Genomic DNA, 20,527 nt, shown 5'->3' with positions numbered 1-20,527 from the left:
GGAGCGAGAGCATACTTTGAGTCTTGCACCACCCCTCACTCACATACACACCTGACTCAACATCTTTCGGGTAATCCATTAACACCCTGATGCCCCAGACACGCTGTGCTCGGAACACCCAGTCGAAGTGTCACAAGCGAGTCCCTTTAAAGGTACAGACGTCCACCAGCAACGACACAAACCACTGATGCTAAACATCCACTTTAAATAAACTCAACCGATGGACTTATTGGCTTCCAAGTGCCGACAGCATCTGCTGCATTTAGGTCCTCGTTGGTCCTCCATGTCACACACACCAGGCTGGATAAAAAGCTTAAACCAAGTGAATTAAAAGAAAAAAAAAAAAAAAGTAACTGGATTATGTTGGCCCCCAATTTTTAAAAGTGAGCGATGAATACGACGAGTGGTTGTGAAGTGTAAGAAGATCATGCAAAGTGTGTGTAGAGACGTTGGACCAGAAGAGATTATAGAAAGAACCAGTGATGTCAGGAGACAAAGATCAGGGTCGTTGCTGATACAGTCTGTTCTTCCTTGAGAAGATATAAACTGAAAGAAAATAATACTAGAGGACAGCATTTCCAAAGGGATCAATAAAGACCAATTCCCAATAAACATCTAAGAACATGCCTATATTCTGAACTCCGCAAACTGCATCTGAAGTAGGATGGTGGCCACAAGAAGTGATACATACTAAAGTGAGAGTTCAGTAACATCTGGTGGGTTTCTTTAGGCACAGAATTCCACAGCATTACTTCAGATACGATGCACCTTATTCCAAAAACAACTTTCTCTACAGGAATCTGTGTGGAAGGAAAACATGTTTCTACTTTTACAATCCCGGTAATACTGTCTGGGCAATGTTTACAGCTTGAAGGACTGAAGCGCCTTTTCACAACTCAAATGTTGATGGTTTTTTTTTACCATACCGTATAGATTTAACAGCACTTTACCAATGTGTTTTTTGGCTTTCAAATCATATATTTTATGTTTTATATTAGTGTTTACAATTATTTTTATTTGCAATTTACATGAAATATAAACTTCCTGCCATTGGATGGCAGCAGTAATTGCCTCTTTCGCAGTTCAAGAAACAATGAAGAGATCCCGACTGTGACTGAGGACAAGGGGATACAGTCGACTCCAGCAGCTTTTAAAGCTGATGTTTGGACATATTTTGTTTTAAAAACAAATGAAAGTAGTTACGACTTCGTCAGGAGTCAACAGATTCAAGTTCTCGACAATACTACAAATAAATCCTTGTTCGTACAGTATTGCGTCTTCAGATTCTTGCCAAAATACACACCCTGTATCGCCGTCATGCAATTACATTACTTGTTTAAATTCTGAAACTAGTCAACTGCTCTGGAGGTGGAAAAGGCCAAACTATAATCAAGAGTTCTAAGAGTACGATGAGAGACATGGTTCCTCTTGAAGGGAGAAAGATGTGTTGACGCAAAGAGCTTTAAAACAATCTATATTTTAATTTGAAAACTTATATTAGATTACAGAAGGGGTATTTGGAAGAGTCAGTACACATTATGCTCAGTCTTAAAAGGGGGCTGGAGGGGGATGGGGTCTTGTGGGGGAGTACAGAAAGACCTCTAGAACCACACATATGTTACATCAATGTTCCAATGTCTAATATAGTTTAACCACTGGCCTCTAAAAGGATTCTATGAGCTACGATCGATTGGTAAATGCCATCAAAACAAAGCTTCTCCACCAATCAAGAGCCTGGATTTTTGATCAAAGTCTGCGCCTTGCCGGCGTCAATGTAAACACTACCGAGTCGTTAACAGGGCGGCGATTGAAAAAAAACCTCCAAGTCCAAAAATAGAAAAAAAAAATAAAAACTAGTAAATGAGAACAGGAAAAGCAGCTGCCTATAGAACAGAACCAAGCGAGTCCAACATGGTGAGGATTAAACAAAAGTTCGACGGAGGACACGGAACGATAGCGTCGGCGGGCGATGGAGCCCCATCCTCGGACACCACTGCGACTACGTCAATCCGGTTAGATTTAATTGTGACGACTTCAGAACATTTCAAATTTTGTGTCTGCGAATAGCAAAAATAGGAATATTCAAACTTGTACATCATACATTCTCCAACAGCAGTAGGGTTTTTTTTATACAATATCGAGAGGGATGGCTTACGGAGACGGGAATTAGACAACAGCAGGAGGCTCGACGGCTGATTAGAGTTCACGTGGACGACACCTCCGCCCCGGACTGTGGTGCGGCTACAAGCGGGAGGAAAAAAAACTGGGCACAGTATTTTTTGCTCCTCTATATTCATTGACACCCCTGAGAAAGCCAGACAAAGAAAACAGGCAGAGAAACGGGGGTGGGGGTCGGGGGTCGGGGGCAGAGGTTGCACATACAAACAGGAACCAAACTCCCACGGTGAAGGTGATTCGACAAGACTGTGCTTATTGGCGTCGGAGAGGCTTTTTTTTTTCCGCGGCTTTAGTCGTCGTCGTCGTTCTCGTCGTACTCCTCGTCGTCGTCCTCGTCGCCCATGTACGACACCGGGGTCTCCACCCGCGAGCCGCTGTAGTGAGAGTCGTTCGAGCTGGAGGCCATCGTGCCGTCGGGCCCGCCGTCACTGCGGACCGAGAGAGCAAAAGGTCAGGGGTCGTGAGGACTTGCTGACTGAGCTGATGACCTGTGGAAGCAAAGCTCTCTCTCTCACCTGCTCACAGGATAACGGCCTCCGTTAGCAGAGGAGCCTCCGGTTAAGTAGACGTTCCTGATTGGCCCTTTTGCCATCTCTGGAGCGACAGGAGAAACATGTTTTTAATCATTATATACATTAATTAACAGATCTGGCTAACAAATACGGAAGAATGAAAACTTAAATTAAGAACATTTATCCACTCATTTCCTTCCCCCATTTATATGATTCAGTGGCATACGAGTGCTAAATATAGTACATATATGCCACAGTGGTTTGTCTCCCTGTTCGGCTCAAAGGTTTCTCAAATTGCTTCGTTCCTAAAGAATGTGAGAAGGCTCTTAAGGGTTGGGCTAAGACACTGGTGTTAACCTTAAGATCAAGCCAAAGTATCTTCGTAAGTAGCTCTTAGTGGACTTTGGCAACACCTTGATATGGTGGACCATACATCCGTGAAATGTCACAAGGTAGTTGATTTTTTTTTTTTTTTCAATGTGTAGTTGTTAGAAAGTGAATGCATTTTATACTTTTCCTTTGAATGTTATTTGCGTAAATGAGCAAAAGGTTAAGGCTTTTTCCTTTCCGAGTCTTAAATTCATCGACTTTGAGAACAGTTCAATGATGTTTTACAAATGAATTACACTTAAATATTATTTAATGTTACACTTTCTATTCATGGTACTACTATTCACTCATACATGCATATTTAACTTAACCTCTATTCAAATAAAAAATGGTCTTAATTGATTATTATTTTGAAAAATGGAGGATATAAATTTCCCCAACGCAGCTTAACCACTGAGCCTTTGGTGAGACATTTCCTCTTATAGTCTCCAAACTTAGTGTAAACTGTAAAGTGTCTTGAGAAAAATGTTTAGTGATTTGACATCTGACATTAGAATTGACTTAAAGTTTGGACTTTAAGCTCATTTGACTTCCTGAAGTCATGTTAGTTCAGCATCAAGGCTCAGCCAAGTAGCGTAAACATCTCTTCTCGTTTAGCTTGCATCTAGTCAAAGTCTTGCGTTTTTATGAATCGTGTGTAAAGTATAATCATGCGTTTTTTCCTTCATATTTTCTGTAACAATTATTTCAGTCTGCTTTTTATCTCATGATACTGTTCACTATATAACTGTTCCTGAGTAACTCCAAGAAAGCTACTGCTTTTCAGCATTTGTCCCAAACCACAAGGGCCGGGGACCAGGCATTTTAAAAATAAAATAGATTATTTAATTTCTAATAAGTTGTATATTACCGACTAAAGAGTCTTTAATTTTGGGGGGGAAAATAGGTTTTCTTCAGGGTCATATTAACACACGACTCTTGATGAGAACATCTTGTTGTGGATAAATCTGCTTGTGTCTGATTCAGCAATAATGTGAGAAGCATTTTTCATTATAGTTCATTTTTTTGGTCATTTTTATATGCATTTGTTCAATGAAAATAATGCAGACATTAAACCAGTTTGTTGCACATAAAAGGTGTGGGACCCCAGTTTTGGAGCAGTAGGTCTAAGACAGTGTTTTCACATGAAGTACAGAGACTTTCTGAACCTACCAGGAAATTAAACGTTTTAAACTTTCTCCAGTTTAGAATAAAAATGCCCAAATTATCTGTTTAATATTAAATAAATATCGGCTTTAAGGTTTTCAATAATGAAACCAAGCTTTAAAGAAACAGGGAAACGGACAAAGCAATTAATAAAATCAAATAGGGTTTCTACTTTCCCACAGTGGTCGTGGATTATAGAGAACTGAAAACATTAATTCAACGGATTCCTCTTCTGTTCCTTAACTTAATTTAACTAACCAGCTATTCTCATTCAACACCCATCATGCATCAGTTGAGATGTGAATAATAAGGTAATAATCTAAATGAACAAAAACCTGTTGTGTAGTTCAGACACGTACACGAGTCAGTGGAGCACAGTTGTGGTGAGCTGAGCAGTGAACAGTCATAAGAAGAGGAAGATGGAGGTTCAGCAGCAGCAACACATGATGAAACACCAACACGTCAACCCGGCGCTTGTGTAACCGCTTCCGACACTGACCTATAACGTAAGGCTCCAGCGCTTTGGGAACCAGGCTGCGCGCCACTTTCAGGTCTTCGGGGGAACACTTGCCCGCCTCCAGACCACAGGCCATGCCCATCCTCTTCAGCACCTCGATGTCGTCGTGGATCTCGAACATGCTGTCGAAGTTGAACAAATACTCGAACCTGCAATTGATGACAGAGAGTTAGTCAAGAAAGAAAACACACACAAATCACACACACATGAAAGAATCTACAAACAACTTGAAAGAAAATGGTCCAAAACAGTCAAATACCGGTAAAAGCCCAGAGGAGGATCAGTCAAAGTTAACCTTTATAAAAGTTAAAGTTATACAGCCAACATTTTATGTTGTAATTTAAATGTAAAAGAAAATCAGTGCTACTTTCAAAATGTTACTTTGTTGTACTTTGTGAGCCTCTTTTAATTATCATTTAAACTACAGTAAGTTTATGTTAATAAACCAATTTTTCTAAATAAAGTGAACTTCTTTTGTATATAGTCAGTTTTTGGTCATCAGAAGAAAAATATGCATCTATAAAATAACACCATTTACAACTTGAGTGATAAGTTTAGAATGATAATATCACTTCAATTTAAAAATATTTTTTGATCATTTGAAGCATATTTTTCTTCGTCGATATGTTTGGTTCCTCAGCCCCACACAAGACTCCCAGTATAATATAAAATCTAATTAACACTTGTGCATTAGATGGATAATGAATATATAATAAATATAAATATATGTGGTTCTTGAGGAGTCCAACCATTTGAGGGGAAAATACAATAACTCTTTCCCTCAAAGAGCAAAGAAGTCTCAAAGGGAGTTGGAAAGGCAAAAGAGAAATCCTCCATCTGGTCCTGAAGTTCGGCCCAGTTACCTCCCAGCATGACAATCTGGAGAAACTCCCCACACGTTGACCAGGTGACAGATGGTAGGACTCAAAACAGCGGCGTCAACTTCAGAACCGTCGTCTGAACTGAACTATAAATACAGGAAGAGAAAGCATCACATACTTGTCACTGGAGATGCTGCAGTCGATGACGGTCTTCTTGTTGGTGTTGACGATGATGAAGGGGAGGTGGATGATGGAGTTGGGGGGTGGAGGTCTGTTGGCCTGCTGCTCCGTTTGTCTGTTCCTCTGCACCAGATTCTTGAAGGCTATTTGCTGCAGTGAGGAGATTAAAGATGAAGGTTAGAGATATCCATCTTTACGTGACTGATGGATATAAAGGAAAAAAGGTTAATATATTCCGGGGACATAACATCGGGGGAAATTGCAATAGTTAGAAGCAGGATTCCTGCGGCTTAAGGCGAGTTACATTCAATACTTTAATAACATTTGAAATTAAATTAAAGACAAAACAATCAAGAATAAGAATCAATTATATTGATTCTTTTTACAAATAAACTTCACTTTTTAGTTTAATGAAAAACTTTCCTTGACTGCTATTGTGCTGATTTTAAAAGATTCCGTGATCCAAGTAAACTGAACTTAAAATTCCTCATGTATCCCGAAGCAAACGTCTTTTCCCAGAAAGTCCTTATTCCATTGTTTACTTTAAAGATATATAATCAATAATATATTGATTACTTCTTTTAAGATTCCTGAAGTATCAACAGAACTTCAACCTTCGAACACAAACGTCACAATAAGAAACATCTCAGGCTTCCTAACAAAGAAAGTGACACCTTTTTAAAATCTACCTGTAATATAAGCTCCTGAAGCTGCGACTGTTTCTGTTTGATTCTCTCCAACCGCCGCTCTTTTTCTACCTGCAAGAGAACACGGGGAGCAGGTTGAAAACCGAGGATACTTGAAGGACGTTCGCAGCTTCACCAGTGTGTCTGTACCTCGAGGTTTTGACACTCCTGTGCGGAGTTGGTGGGCAGGCCGATCCACTTGATTTCCTTCTTCTCTTTGGAGATGATGTTCATGGCCATGAGCACGTTGAGTGCGTCGTACACGCGCCGCCGGATGTTCTTTTGGTCGTACGCGTGCTGGAAAGGAGATTCAATGACAGACATTTACATACAAGCGAGGATTGGAAACAGCGGTTTTACTGGTGTGGGGAGACTCACAGAGTCGTTGGGCGACATGTGGTTGTCTGCCGAGCTGAATTCTGCCACCAGCTCGTCTGCCACCTCGTTGTAGGTGGTCACTCCTTTCTTTTGCACCTTCTCGCATACTTTCATGGAGAAATGCCGCAAGCCCTTCCCGTTCTTTTCCCCTTTCTTTCCACGTTTCCTGAAGGGGAGAAGATCATCTTAGGAGGTTGTAGAGCGAATATTAAGTTTATTAAAATAGAATAAACATACCCTGATGACCATGGAGACGACTCCGATGGTTGACTCTGTGTGAGGAACTGGGAGCTGGGTGTGTGTGGACTGTTTACCAATATAGTATTAGATACCGTGGGCCTCTGAGGTGTTCCAATCATCTGCAAGAGATTCACAAAGTTAAACTATTAATTGCTCACATATCATGCAACAATGATCAATGCCATCAACTGATCCATTCAATCAAGCAGTTAAGTCTGCATCAATTTACAAGATCTATGTGCAAACTTTGACTATATAATCATTGTAGGTTTTATAATTCATTTGTACATTTACAAGACAAATGTTTTGGTTTGTAAATGTCCTTGAAGGCTGATCATCCGCACTTTCAATATATAGTTTTGTTGTGCATTTGCAAATCTATAAGAAAAAGAATGTTACCATCAAAAGTCTTTGAATAAAAATTGATTGATTGATGGTTTTGTTACTTAATAAATTTGTGTACTTAAAGGGTTTTTTAATACATCTAAATAATATACTGGTGTTAACTACTGATATTTATATGTTGCGACAACTCCAGTGCGGAGGAACTTTGATGGGTGAGTTGAGAGATTAATTATAAATTATAAATTAAATTATAAAAACAAGGATGACAGATCGAGTTCTTCGGATAGAAAAACATTTTAAAACGGAAGTACCTATTGCAACATGAGAAACCATTTGCCAAATTAATCTGGTTTTAGGGCAACCAAAACTTCAGATAATCCATCTTTGGTTTCACAGCACTTGTTTAAACTTGAACCATATAAATAAAGAGCCTGTAAAGACTAGAATGCTTGCGCCAAACTACTCAATACAACTAAACATTACGGCTACCTATTGAAATTCACACTAATGAATGTTTTATTTAAACATTCCAAAAAAAGTTCCACTTCTGATCAGATGATTACTCATTAAAGAACGTCAAAACTCTGTAAATGATGAAAGATTAATGGGGCGTGATTGAGAACCGAAGCCAAGAAGAACAGCTCACTGAACAACCCGTTCTCCTGCAAAGAACAAACGAAACAAGATCTGACCGTTTAAAAGAAATATATAAACGGCTGGTCTGGAATTGAAACATACACCGTCTATACTTCCATGATATTAAAAAACATGTGCGACATAATTGAAACTTTATTTACAAAATTTACAATACAGTTTATCAATTATAGTTGATAAAATGTTTGAATTTATAAAAGTGTTTTTATTTATAAAGTAACGCTTTATATAAAATGACTAGAAAGGTGATAAAAATGATTCCAACGAAATCATAAATATTGATTGACCAAAATATATTGTAGAATTTTGAATACATTTTTGGAAGATAAAAATGAAGGCATTTTTTAAATTAAAGCCGAATCAACTTTGATGCTCGGCTGGTCGTCGTTGTTTATCGTGTGTATCCAGAGATACGTCAAACCTGAAGACGCAACAGAACACATAAGTGGTGAGGTCCATCACTGGGGAACTAAGTAAGCTGATTTCCATTATGAATACATTCCATACATATAATGGGATGATGGGTGTAATCCTGCTGACTGGAGAGTTGATAAGCTTAGGATCAAGTCCCTCCACCTACTCTCCGCCCTGTCACCTCGCAATGATAATGGAGGAGCTTAGACGACGGTGTCGCAACCATCTGCAAATGTATTTGTGCTTTTCTGACAATCAATAGGTCTGTGTTTCGTTATCAACCAAACGTTCGACGAGAGATAAGTTGAGCCCAGTTGCTCACCACGTGTTGCATATGGGCTGCGACGTTCACATTGGATGGTCCGAGGGTTTTTGGCAGAAGCTGTTTGGCCACAGAGGCTGTTGTTGGGTGGACAGTGACCAGAGACAGGACACCTGGGAGAAGAAGGATTATGAGTTGACTGAACCTCCGACGCCCTCTGTCGTCTACTCATTACAATGTGATCGAACCAAACATGAAATCTTAATATTGACAAGCCGGTTCAAGGAGTCCATAGCAAGAGGAAAAGGAACCTTCATACCTTTGCTGGGACTCATGTTCTGATCGATGAAAAGCTTCAGCTCTCCGTTTGTTTCAATCTGTCCAGCCTGTGGAGATAAATAAAACTGCAAATGTAAGACAGAAATCCAAGTTTCCACACATTTTCGGACATTCATTTACAATGTGCAGTGATTTAAGGAGTTGAACAGCTTTGGTGACAGTTTTTTTGGCAATGAGAAGAAACATCTTAACAAGGCAAGCAAGTATGAATGTATTATCTCCACAGTGAAGGACGTCAGATTGTTGAATGAATGTTAAAAATAAAATAAAAATTGGCAATTTCTACCCAACATCCTCCAAAGATAGAATTCAGTGCAGAAACAACCAATTACCAGGTGGATTGTATTGATGAAGCAGTTTCTTTATAGGATACGTTGAGATAGATATAGATATATATATACACACACACACAAACACTGTAAATATAATTTACATATGGTGGTACTTTTTTTAAACCAAACTCATCACAAATTTAAGAACTTAAGTACCTTACTAAAGAACATGCCATAACAAAACAACTATTTATTTTGTACAAGTTTATAAACAGTATAAATATGTTAAGAAATAACTACGATAAATAATCTTAATCATAGAAGTAGTGACAAAAACAATCATTATGGACCTGCTCTCTGACTTTTCTAGCCTCCGCTCACAACAAGTCCTGACACATAAGTATCAATACAAGGCTCGGGGTTTCCTCAACTTTCATACACAAGTGGCTAGAACTTTGGGTCAATAACACAGAGGTCAGATTAATGTAGTCTGATGAGCCCCCCCCTCTCCTGAAACAACCTCAATTCAATTTTATTTAAAGTGTCTTATCATAACAAAGTTATCTCAAGACACTATACAGTTGAAGTAAGACTATAGTTGATTAATGAAAAATATATCCCAGCAATTCAACAAAGAGCAAGAAACAAAACACTGTACAGTGAGCTGTACAGTGAGCTATGGCGAGGAAAAACCTTCTTTTTAGAAGGCAGAAACCTCGAGCGGAACCTGACTCATTGCTTAATAAAACCAAGAAAGAATGTCAGTAGAAGAGCTGTTTAAGAAAATCTAATTCAAATAAATCTGAATCAAATAGTGATCAGATAGTCATCCTTCCTATCGTAATGTTTGACCGATATCGTCGGCTCGTGGACGACTCAAGCATCACCAGCAACAAGTTAATACACCTATTTTTATACTCACATCTTTAGCCATGATCCCAGAGGACCGGGAGAGTTGAGCTTCAGTTTAAAAAAAAAGTGAATTGTCTTCCGTCTTTACAGACCCTACAAGACAAAAAAAAAACAAAAACAAGAGTGAGTTCATCTGTAGGTATTAGGGCAATTTTAATATTGGCTTTTCCCAAGAATAAATTCGGCCATTTTAACAGCTTCCAAAAACACTTCTCAATGCCAGACGCGTTATAATTAAAAGTAGAGACGATCGTAGGACTTTATTCATCTCATTTTCATTCAGTAGGAACTCGAGAGAAGGAGACCAAACGTCTCCATCCTGAATGAACACAACTTTTTTCCCCCAACTGTGCACAAGGCCTACTCTCAGGTAGCGACACACGTCCGGGGGAGATGCACTGGGCGAACTTCTACTCCAGGACAAGGCAAAATACACCTTCAAAAGTACGCGAAACCTCCACCAAACTAGGCCCAAACAAAAGCAGCAGGCTGGATCTGGCACAGATGTGGTCGATGCATGCGGTTCGGAGCAGCATCCACATCCCAGCACGATAGCAGGACAATCTTTTGTTGAGTGCAGCTAGCAGCGGTGCATTAGCGCGCTAGGAAGCTAATGCACGTTTTGTGCTGGACGGTTCCCGAGGAAAAAACCCACTACCGTCGGCCTCCCGTTCAAGACATACAAGTAATATCCCCCAGACCTGACACACGAGGGACTAGTGCGCGATAAGCATCGATTTTTAAAGTGAATACTGGGATTATTGTGCACTTACGAGGCACTATTCTGCTCCGGCGGCTGTTGTTGTTGGCATTTGAGATCGGAGGAAGAGGAGGTCTAAATCCTCACCAAACAGGAAACATAGAAAGCAAAGTCCTGCTGCTTTTTAAAACGATTTTTACTTTTAATTCACGATTAAATGCGAGGCTTCACTTTGCATTCGCTCCGTTGAACCTCGTTCATTCCGCTTCCTTTCATTTAAGCGCTTAAACTTCAGTGAAGGTGGTTGTCGGTTTTTTTCCACTGAACACACCATAAAAATAAGACAATTTAATGATAAAATATCAGTTTCAAAGTAGGCAATATTAGATCAAGATAAAGCATCGTGTTTGTTTAGTAAGTGAAACTAATATAATGTTGCACATGTTTCACTGAATCGACTCCAGGAAGACAGAAAGTTTTATGTTTTTATACTTTAGTGATTTAACACCTCAACAGGTTCATCTTCACATATCTTTAAACTTACAAAAAAAACATGAGGTTAATCCAAAAATAAACCTAAAAAACACGATAGAAACCTTTATTTTGAATCGTTTTGGAAGTTGAATGAAATCAACTTTTGACATCTTGATAAGTTGTTTACGTTCAAACCTCACAACGATCAGCTCACATGAGGACAATAATAGGCTTCTTTATTTCTACAGAAACCAGTTGTTTTACACTCTTTTTTTTTTTTTAAGTAATTTTGTTGAAACATGCTGTTGCAGGTGCAGTCATGGTCAGTTAGTGGAGGTTACTGGTTCAAACCCCAGGCTGCCCCAATGACCGTCGGAAGTGTCCTTGGGCAAGACGATTAAGTGGATCTGCATCATGGTGCACTTCAGAGGCCCATCTTTTTTTTTATTTTAACAAACATCCTTCATTTCAATTCCTTACAAATACCACAAAACATCACGTAATACACGTGATAACTGCACTATTGACCATTTAATAAAACGCCAGTCGTGATTGTTGCACTTTTATTGTGACCTTAATGGATTCCAAAGACGTGAGACTCGAGCGAAAACGAAACCATCGGTGATATTTTTATAGATTCCACGTCGTAAACGTGCGAGTATTTTAACAGAAATCGCGACCAGACTCGCATCTAAACGCTTTGTTAGCCTCCAGCTAGCAATTAGCGGCCAAGCTAATCCGCAGCTGTCATCGACAACAACTTCACAACTCACAACAATATCACCGAATATAATGTTGCTTTACAGACGTGTTCGCTCCTAGGACGCGGTTTTAGAGACGGTACCGGTACAAGGTCGCGGTGCGTTCGCGTGCAAGTGAACGCGGGCGATAAGTTAGATGAACGTTTGCTTACCGGTGCACTTAGCTTCCTTCAGTCCACTCTGCTAGCTGTGCTACAGCAGCGCGACTCCCGATCTGAGCTTGGCGGTGTCTCGCTTTAGCGCCCGCTGATTGGACGGCAGCACGGTGACGAAAGCAAAACAGCCAAAATAGTTCACGCCCACAATCTACTTCGCCGGTTCCGTGTTGGAGTTGGAATTGTTATAGAGCGCCATCTGTTGGGCGGGAAGACGACTCTCTTTCTGTAACGACTTGGTTATTACTAAAGTATTACTTTTTCTCATATCAAAATAGATAATTATGTAAAATATATGAGTATGTATAATAATTTTTTCATCGATTAAAAATTTCAATATGCCATCTTATCCTCTAAATGAAAAAACGAATTTGTACAATAATTACTTTCGGTTTCCTTGTAAATAAAATGATCTAAATAAACTGGCCTTCTGTATAAGGATAAGCCTGAAAAAACAACAAATAAATCAAAAACAAGGTGACGCCCCAGACCTAAACTAAGCTCCTAATCTAGAGAGAACCTTGTTAGTTAGTTAACTCTTATCTTTAAACTCTTTGAGTGTTATGCTGTATGAATAAATGCTTTGAATCTCTGCAACATATTTCTTAATAACATGGAAGACGTCCAAAGCTGCTATTCCCAGGAGCATCTTTTCTACCTCAACCTACTTCTGACAAACTTCTACACCCTACATATGACTAAATAATTAGCCTATTATGAATTAAGCATACTTACATTACCAAAATAACAATGACTATATTTGTTTTCTAACTTCATGCTCTTCAGAAAGTTCTGGAAAGTGTCAGGTGGTGTCTACTATATTTTTATAAATGAACATTTGTTGTATAAATACATCTCAGGCCATTTCCCCTCAAGGCACAAAAGTATGGCTGACATTAAGCGATATTCTATGCTGCTGTGTCATCCATGTTAAAGGGTGGACCTGTTTTTTTGTTGTTTTTCTACAAAAGATAAAACTCAGTTGAGCCTCCCTTCAGCCCAACTGACTCAGATATTTTACTGGGTCAGCATGTTTCGTCATTTCAGAGATGATCAACGGTGTCATTCGACACTTGAGTATCAAAAACAGCTGAAGGCCATCTGAGGAGGCCTGTGTATAGTTTTTGCGCAATTGTCATGTGGATGTTTTTATTGATTAAGTATTTACTGACTAGTTAACTTGGTTTTGTCTGGTTTATTTAGAATGGTTTTAAGGGGAAAACAATATATATGATCTTACAATCTCCATTCAGCAGTGTATATAAACAAACATAGAATTATAAATAAATAAAAGTTATACGTTAAAAGTTTTTGTTTTATTTTTAATACTGAAATTGCTGATGTCGCACTATTGTAGGGTGGTGCTGTAGATTCTGTTAAATCATCCAAAATAATATTATAATAAATTCAAATAATATACAAATGTGAGTATTCACTTTCGTACTGTAGTGTTGAATACAATCCAGGTATTCAACTAAAACTCGTTATTAGGGCTGGAATAAGTAGACATAACAATTGTATCTATTCACAGCAATCTGTGTGAATTTTACCTGGATTCCACAGAATATGTATATATATATATATACTGTATATATATATAATTAATACTTGTTTTTTTTAGGAGAAGATATGAATTATGGTAATAACAATAAATACACGTTTAATAAAAACGATTAACGTATAACAGACAAATAACTGAAAAATAATTAATATTTTTAACACACATGGAAGGTCGCAGTTTTGAATATAACAAACATTTTAAACGTATACGAACACAAAATAACAGCGAGACAATAAATAAAAGATCGTGTTGTGACTAGAAAGTCTATTCTTGACATCTGGTTCGCGCATGCGCACAGCGAGCCATAGCCGGGCTACCATACTGGTCAAACAGCGGCGGTGAAAATGGTAGGAAACCAAAATAAACACAAAACCCAGATTTTTGCGATGCGTGTTGTGTTGCTGGTGCGACGACTGGTGTGTCGGTTAGCGGCGTGTGTGTGTGTGTGTTGCACGGACGGTCATGTGTTTGTTGTGTTCACTGCAGTTTTTTTTAGGAAAGGTCAGTTGATATTTGGAGCTAGCTTAGCTGCAATGTCCCTTTTTAGCACTTCGGTAACTTTGGTGGTGGTTAGGTGTCCAGTTAAAAGTCGACGAGCGACACAGACTCACCCGAAACCCTCGTGTCAGTGTATTTGTGTTCTATTTTAGATGTCAGTGACACTTGCTGGCTTGTTTGGCAAACGCTAACTTACTAGCGTTAGCCGCTGCTGTATGCTAACGTTACCATGATCTGTGTTATTGTACTTTCTAGCTTCTCCCTTCACTCAGAAACCAACCATAACATCTTAAAATGTCACATTTTTACTTCTATACAGTGTCCTGTGTTTAACTAAAGCTATTCTCGTTGTCAGCATCATTCGTTTGTTCTGTTGTTTATCCTTGTTTTGACACATTGGCTTGTCAGACTGACACATTAAAGCAAACACTTACTATATATATATATATATATTATAATTATTATAAAATACAGAATAACCTAATGGACAGGCATTAAACCAGGAGTATGATTTAATAAACATTCTGTTGAAGGTAAAACCAAATTTTCTGTCATTTTCAATACCGTTTTAATATTGTTACATTGATGATAAGACATGTGTTGTCATCTTGTTACATTTGGGAACAAGCTTCAAAAACATCAGATAATATTGTTTTCATTTTGAAATCCATGAGAACTGTGCTGTACCTGAAGTAAGTGATTGTGATTGAACTGGAAAATAAAGATTATACAATATAAAAGAAGACAATTTTGCTTGTTCTGCTGTCAAGAAATAAGGGGTATCTTCAGAGACATTGCATCTTATCTTACACCTCAGACATGTTATTCACCAGTGTCTAGTTACATGCTCACAGCTTTGATTACACATTTCTCACCAACAACAGTATTTTTGTTTCTTATTCTACATAGTTTTAACCTCCAGATACTTTTAAGACTTTTAGAGCCTAATGCTAATGTTTTCATTGTAAATGTTTTTAGTTGGTAGTTGTGTCTATATATGTGACAAAATTAAAATAATTAAAGTATTACCAAAACATCCACGTTTGTGGATGTGAAGTCTTTAAATGGCAATCCCGCATTTAAAAATGTAAACAGACTAGTGTTTATTGAGTCTTCAGAGGCCATGTTTAACATTACAAATCCATCAAATTACTATTTAAAGTTTATAGTTATAATAAACATGTTTTCCAAAATATAAAACCATCCGTAAATTCATGTAAATTTGAGTAATATTTATATTATAGAATGTTTTATACTCTAGTTTCTCAACCAGGCAGTGTTTTGTCTGAACCTGATATGAGTTTTCCTGAAGGGTGATGTTGTGGACCCTCGCAGCACATAATGTCCCCCCCTGGACCTCCCCCACCCGTTTTTAAAACACCACAGTCCCCCCCTGTTCCCCTCATTGCTGGCTCAATGCTCGTCGTTGAGTGTGTGTCGTTGGGTGCCCTTGTGTGTGTGTCCGTCTGTGTCTTGGTGTTTCTGTCCGTGCTCTCGGGTCTGGTTCCGCCCGTGCCTGACTGTCCGTGTCCTGTGGTCTTGCAGCATAAGCTCAAGTCTTCGCAGAGGGACAAGGTTCGGCACTTCATGTCCTTCACCCAGGCCGGGGAGAAGACGGCCGTGTACTGCCTCACCCAGAATGACTGGAAGCTCGAAGTCGCCACTGATAACTATTTTCAGAACCCGGACTTGTACTGTAAGGAATCCATGAAGAGTTCTGTGGACCGGAAAAAGCTGGAGCAGCTCTACAATCGCTATAAAGGTAGAGAACAACACTGACAACAAATTGTTTCTTCAGAAATACTGTCATCTTTTGATGTCATTTCATTAGAAACATTGTAAAAATACTTCTCAAGTAATGTAAAGATGTTCGTCCAGCTCTGTCCATTCAAACAAACGCATACAATTATGGTCAAGTAGCGACACTTTGAAAGAAACTCTCCATTACCGCTGCATATGTGTGTGTTTTGATTCTATTTTTAAACACACTCAATGTTTGGTATAAATGTCAGCAGAAGAAATCAAAAGAGTATAGACTAATAAATCTGTGCCAGTAGTCTCGCTTTCAAATCTATCTTTGAATCTAGGTTATCCAAACTTCAAGGGTCTAAGAAATGGTGATAAACATTTATGATACAGTTGATTTTCAATGGTACTGTATGGATTAAAAAATAATTACATGCAAATATTGACTTGATTAGTTTGTTTTCTTGTTAAAAGTTGACTATGCTACTAAAGTTTTCCTGCAATTCAATTATTTAAAAGTAACTTAATATATTCTTGTTCCTTCAGTATTGCAATATTATGTATCGTAATACTCAACCCTACTTGACTTTAACAAGAATTCGAAATACTTCTACTCTTGTGTCGACGAGCTTCTGAACATCTTCTCTCACGTCAAGATCCCCAGGATGAGAACAAGATCGGCATCGACGGGATCCAGCTCTTCTGCGACGACCTGTCGCTAGACCCGGCCAGCATCACGGTGCTGGTGGTCGCCTGGAAGTTCCGGGCCGCCACTCAGTGCGAGTTCTCCAAGAAGGAGTTTCTGGACGGAATGACGGAGCTAGGGTGAGCGCTGACCCGTGTGACGTGATCATCAAGTGGGACATAAACAATGTTGTATCTGGACCGGGGAGGTGTGTTGTTGGGGGGGTGTGGGGGGGGGTCTCTATATATAGTGTCGGTCACGATCACACCTCCAGTATTGTGTGTCTTCGTGGAACAGCAGAGTTGAAGGGGTCATGTGTCGACTTCTAGCTAGAACCCGAGTTCCTGTTCAGAGGCGCAGCAGTGACTCGACCTACTTACAGAACCGAGTTACAACACAGCGACCAAATGGCAAAAGCAATCTCTCTGACCTCGCGTGACCTTAAACCAACCGGCCTGAACATACGCACGGGAACGATAAAGGAATCTGTTTGTTTTCAGTCTGGTGGATTCTGTTTATGTCAGAACCAGCACCACGTATCAGCGTCTGTCTATAGTTAGGGTGAAAGAAAATATTGATACATTTGAACATCTCAACGTTTTTACTAATGATACTGTTTTGATATTTAACAGCAATGAATCGATTTTCAAATATTCACATTCGACATTCACTCAAGATATTTGTAAGCATACTCTTTAAGTTGTTTATCAAAATAAGTGCTTGTATTTATACAAATATATTCATTGTTTCTTCTTTATTGTGTTTTAAATACACTTTGACAATTTTCCTACAATTCAATTCTTGTAAAGAAACTCAATATATTTGTCACTGGGATGAATTCTGTGGCAAACTTTGCTGAGTTTGCAGTAAAATCTTTCCTGACCTGCAATTTGACTGAACCAGAAAAGTATATAGAATAAGACCCTAAATGTAGTTTATTGTTGGACGCTACAAACCTCATATTTTAAAGCTGTATGTTGGAATGCTTCAACACGCTGAACGTCTGTGTTTATTTGTGGCTCCAGGTGCGACAGTCCAGACAAACTGAGGGCTCTGCTGCCCCGGCTGGAGCAGGAGCTGAAGGACAGCAGCAAGTTCAAGGACTTCTATCAGTTCACCTTTAATTTTGCTAAGAATCCTGGACAGAAGGGTTTAGGTGAGATTTAGAGTTCCTGAAGTTCTCTTTGTGTTTGTATCGTTTGTTCCTCAAATCCTTAAGATTCACGGTGTAGGAAAATAATATTGAGCTCGATCTTTATTCTACACTTCCTGGCTCAGTTTAACACGCAGGTATATTTAGTAGTATTTAGTGGAAGTTTATCAGAATATTGAACCCTTGAATTTACATTTCAAATTTGGAAACTTTGTTTTTTGTTTTAAATAATCTAATCCAATAATCTGTATAGTGAAAAGTTTGTTTTATATTGAATCATTAAATCTAAAAACATAAATAGAATTTTTAATTTTTATTCACAGTGTTTTAAATGTAATATAAAAATGTTGGTATACTAGTGGCAACTGTTGTTTTGCTAAAGTAGCTCCGTACTCTTCAGGTAATGTCTTGTGTCACTATTATAGCAATATTTTTATATTGAATTTAAGACTACATATTAAAAAATATTACATTTAGGATGTATATTTTGTAATTATTAGAATTAGGATGTCAAACTATTTAAATTTATTAATTTTGTTTCATTTTAAATTAAATGTTTTTCAATTGTATTGTTTAAAAAAAAAGAAAAGATTAACAATAAATTAAATATAAAATATTTTCAATTAAATTATCTCAAACACAAATTCAACCTTATAATAAAGAAAATATTAAGTTAACTTTTCCAATACTTTAAAGCTTTAAAACTCGCCGATATACATTCAGTCTTACTTTGTTCCTCCGCACAGATCTGGACATGGCCGTCGCCTACTGGAACCTCGTTCTGTCGGGAAGGTTCAAGTTCCTCGACCTTTGGAATAAATTCCTGTTGGTGAGTGAGAAGAAGGAAATAAACGAATCAAGACGAGGTGTTGAAGGAGCTTTAAGATGTTTACCGTTGTCCTTCCAGGAGCATCATAAACGATCCATCCCCAAAGACACGTGGAACTTATTGTTGGACTTCGGCAACATGATCGCGGACGACATGGCCAACTACGACGAGGAAGGTGAGTCCCGTTTCTGGTTCCCGGTCCGGAGTTTGTGACGCTCATGGTCTGTCCACTCGTCCCAGGAGCGTGGCCCGTCCTCATAGACGACTTCGTGGAGTTCGCCCGACCCATCGTAACAGGATCCAAACGCAAAACACACTAAAATCCATCTCCCAGACTTCTGGGAACTCCAGGAACTTCTTTCTTTGACTTCATAGGTTTTTTAAAAAAAGACTTGTACAGATGAAAAACTTGTAGAGAGAAGCTCTTGACCAGGACAGACCTCTTTTAAGAAAAAAAAAAAAGGAGCCAATGCGAGGAACTGGACCTTTATTCTGGCCCTTGGACAACGCCGGATCCAGTCTCCCTTCATCCTGACGCTCGGGGCCCGCTCGCCGCCCGCCACTTTGGACGCTTTGGCGAAGGCAGCTGCTTGTACTCTCACCGCCTGGAGAGGAGAACGCTTCTTTATTTTTAGATTCCTCTTAGTCGGTGAAGCTCTGAGTGACTGTGCAAGAGTTCCTGCGTCCGGCTGTGACCCCCGAGGACGGCGTGCTCGCGACACCAGCACCAAAAAGAAAAAAAAAACTGTTGCAGTTTTTAACTGTACATACTGTAACTATTTGCAGAGCTATAATGAAGAATAATATAAATGACTTTATAAAGATTCTTTTATGTACAGCTACCGAGACACCTGGATATCGTGGATCATGTTTTGTCGTGAGGTGGATCTGTCACGTGATGGAGTCGTGAGCTTCTCATCCAAAAAAGCATGCTCAGCATATCTTTGTCACCTCAGGTGTGCCAACACCTGCGATTTCTTTTTTTTGTTTTGTTTCGGCAAATTAAAACACTTCATACTCGGTACCTCCTCAAGCCTAAGAATCTCACCGTCGGTCAAAAACACTTGATTTGTGTCACGTCGAAGACATTTACCATTCGCAGCATTAACGGAGAGAGAGATGATGTTGCATGTCACATGTCAAGAGTCTCAGAAGTGACGGAAAAACAAAAAAAGACAAAAAAAAAAAAGCCTTAACGATGAAACTATGTCTGTCTGATGTGTCGAGTTCATCCGAAGGTCTGGAACATGTTGTAAGTAGTCCGAGTATTGATCCATTTTAAGAAAGACCAATAAAGCATGAGATTTTTTCAGAATGTACTTTTGACGTTTTGTCATAGATTCTGAGAAACGGCAACATTTTTGAATCTGTCTTTTGTTTACGTCAGGTTTCAAACGACAACATGTGAATATGAACAGAATGTATGTGGCGCGACAGATGCTTTACTTGAAGTGGGTCAGCAGTATTTTTGTGACCCATAAAGAAGTTTAAGATAAGAAAGAATGTTTACAATAAGACTTCCAATAATATGTTGGGGAAAGGACGATGGAGATAAATAAGATAAGTCAAGCAACAAGAATGAAAGTATATCAAAGTCATACTTCCTGTTAAAGTTTGGTAAATAAATAACAGTTATCGTTTATATAGAGTGGGTTTAAACATTTGTTAAAAAAACAAAAAACAAGCTGCAGTTGTGAACAGTGACATCATACCAAGAGT

The 20,527-nt window shown here is 38.8% G+C and overlaps 2 protein-coding genes across 5 annotated transcripts; one reads left to right on the top strand and one right to left on the bottom strand.

Annotated features, from left to right (window-relative positions):
- Positions 1-1,461: 1,461 nt before the first annotated feature.
- tfdp1a (transcription factor Dp-1, a) lies at positions 1,462-12,352 on the bottom strand. Of its 3 annotated transcripts, none has more exons than XM_087803619.1 (12): positions 12,334-12,352; positions 10,257-10,339; positions 9,043-9,109; positions 8,784-8,896; positions 7,046-7,167; positions 6,809-6,974; positions 6,581-6,727; positions 6,434-6,502; positions 5,743-5,894; positions 4,726-4,892; positions 2,694-2,772; positions 1,462-2,606 (listed from the first exon to the last, which is right to left on the bottom strand). In XM_087803619.1, exons 2-12 carry the CDS (start codon positions 10,266-10,268, stop codon positions 2,468-2,470), a joined length of 1,233 nt encoding a protein of 410 aa, XP_087659745.1. In that variant the 5' UTR covers positions 10,269-10,339; positions 12,334-12,352; the 3' UTR covers positions 1,462-2,467. The 3 variants fall into 3 exon arrangements, with proteins under 3 accessions (XP_087659745.1, XP_087659744.1, XP_087659743.1); XM_087803618.1 differs by lacking the exon at positions 12,334-12,352 and adding an exon at positions 11,020-11,085; XM_087803617.1 differs by lacking the exon at positions 12,334-12,352 and adding an exon at positions 11,020-11,046 and having other exon boundaries at positions 9,043-9,127.
- A 1,835-nt stretch (positions 12,353-14,187) lies between these two features.
- On the top strand, positions 14,188-20,127 carry dcun1d2a (DCN1, defective in cullin neddylation 1, domain containing 2a). Of its 2 annotated transcripts, XM_087804504.1 has the most exons (7): positions 14,188-14,244; positions 15,941-16,157; positions 16,798-16,966; positions 17,852-17,982; positions 18,726-18,808; positions 18,887-18,983; positions 19,049-20,127. In XM_087804504.1, exons 1-7 carry the CDS (start codon positions 14,242-14,244, stop codon positions 19,126-19,128), a joined length of 780 nt encoding a protein of 259 aa, XP_087660630.1. In that variant the 5' UTR covers positions 14,188-14,241; the 3' UTR covers positions 19,129-20,127. The 2 variants fall into 2 exon arrangements, with proteins under 2 accessions (XP_087660630.1, XP_087660629.1); XM_087804503.1 differs by lacking the exon at positions 14,188-14,244 and having other exon boundaries at positions 15,810-16,157.
- The last annotated feature ends 400 nt before the right edge of the window (positions 20,128-20,527 follow it).

This window comes from Callionymus lyra, chromosome 12, assembly GCF_982586985.1.
Source record: "Callionymus lyra chromosome 12, fCalLyr1.hap1.1, whole genome shotgun sequence".
Classification (NCBI taxonomy): domain Eukaryota; kingdom Metazoa; phylum Chordata; class Actinopteri; order Syngnathiformes; family Callionymidae; genus Callionymus; species Callionymus lyra.
Note: the sequence above shows the minus strand (reverse complement) of the source record. Positions and strands in the feature narration are given on the sequence as shown.

Bases quoted from the DNA above. Each gene is read 5' to 3' on its own strand.
- dcun1d2a (XM_087804503.1), top strand. From the start codon at position 15,812: ATGCTCGTCGTTGAGTGTGTGTCGTTGGGTGCCCTTGTGTGTGTGTCC. The intron at 16,158-16,797 runs GTAGAGAACAAC...TCTCACGTCAAG, and splicing joins GCTCTACAATCGCTATAAAG to ATCCCCAGGATGAGAACAAG. The intron at 16,967-17,851 runs GTGAGCGCTGAC...TTGTGGCTCCAG, and splicing joins GACGGAATGACGGAGCTAGG to GTGCGACAGTCCAGACAAAC.
- tfdp1a (XM_087803617.1), bottom strand. The intron at 8,897-9,042 runs GTATGAAGGTTC...TTCTTCTCCCAG, and splicing joins GAACATGAGTCCCAGCAAAG to GTGTCCTGTCTCTGGTCACT. The intron at 6,503-6,580 runs GTACAGACACAC...GTTCTCTTGCAG, and splicing joins AGGAGTGTCAAAACCTCGAG to GTAGAAAAAGAGCGGCGGTT.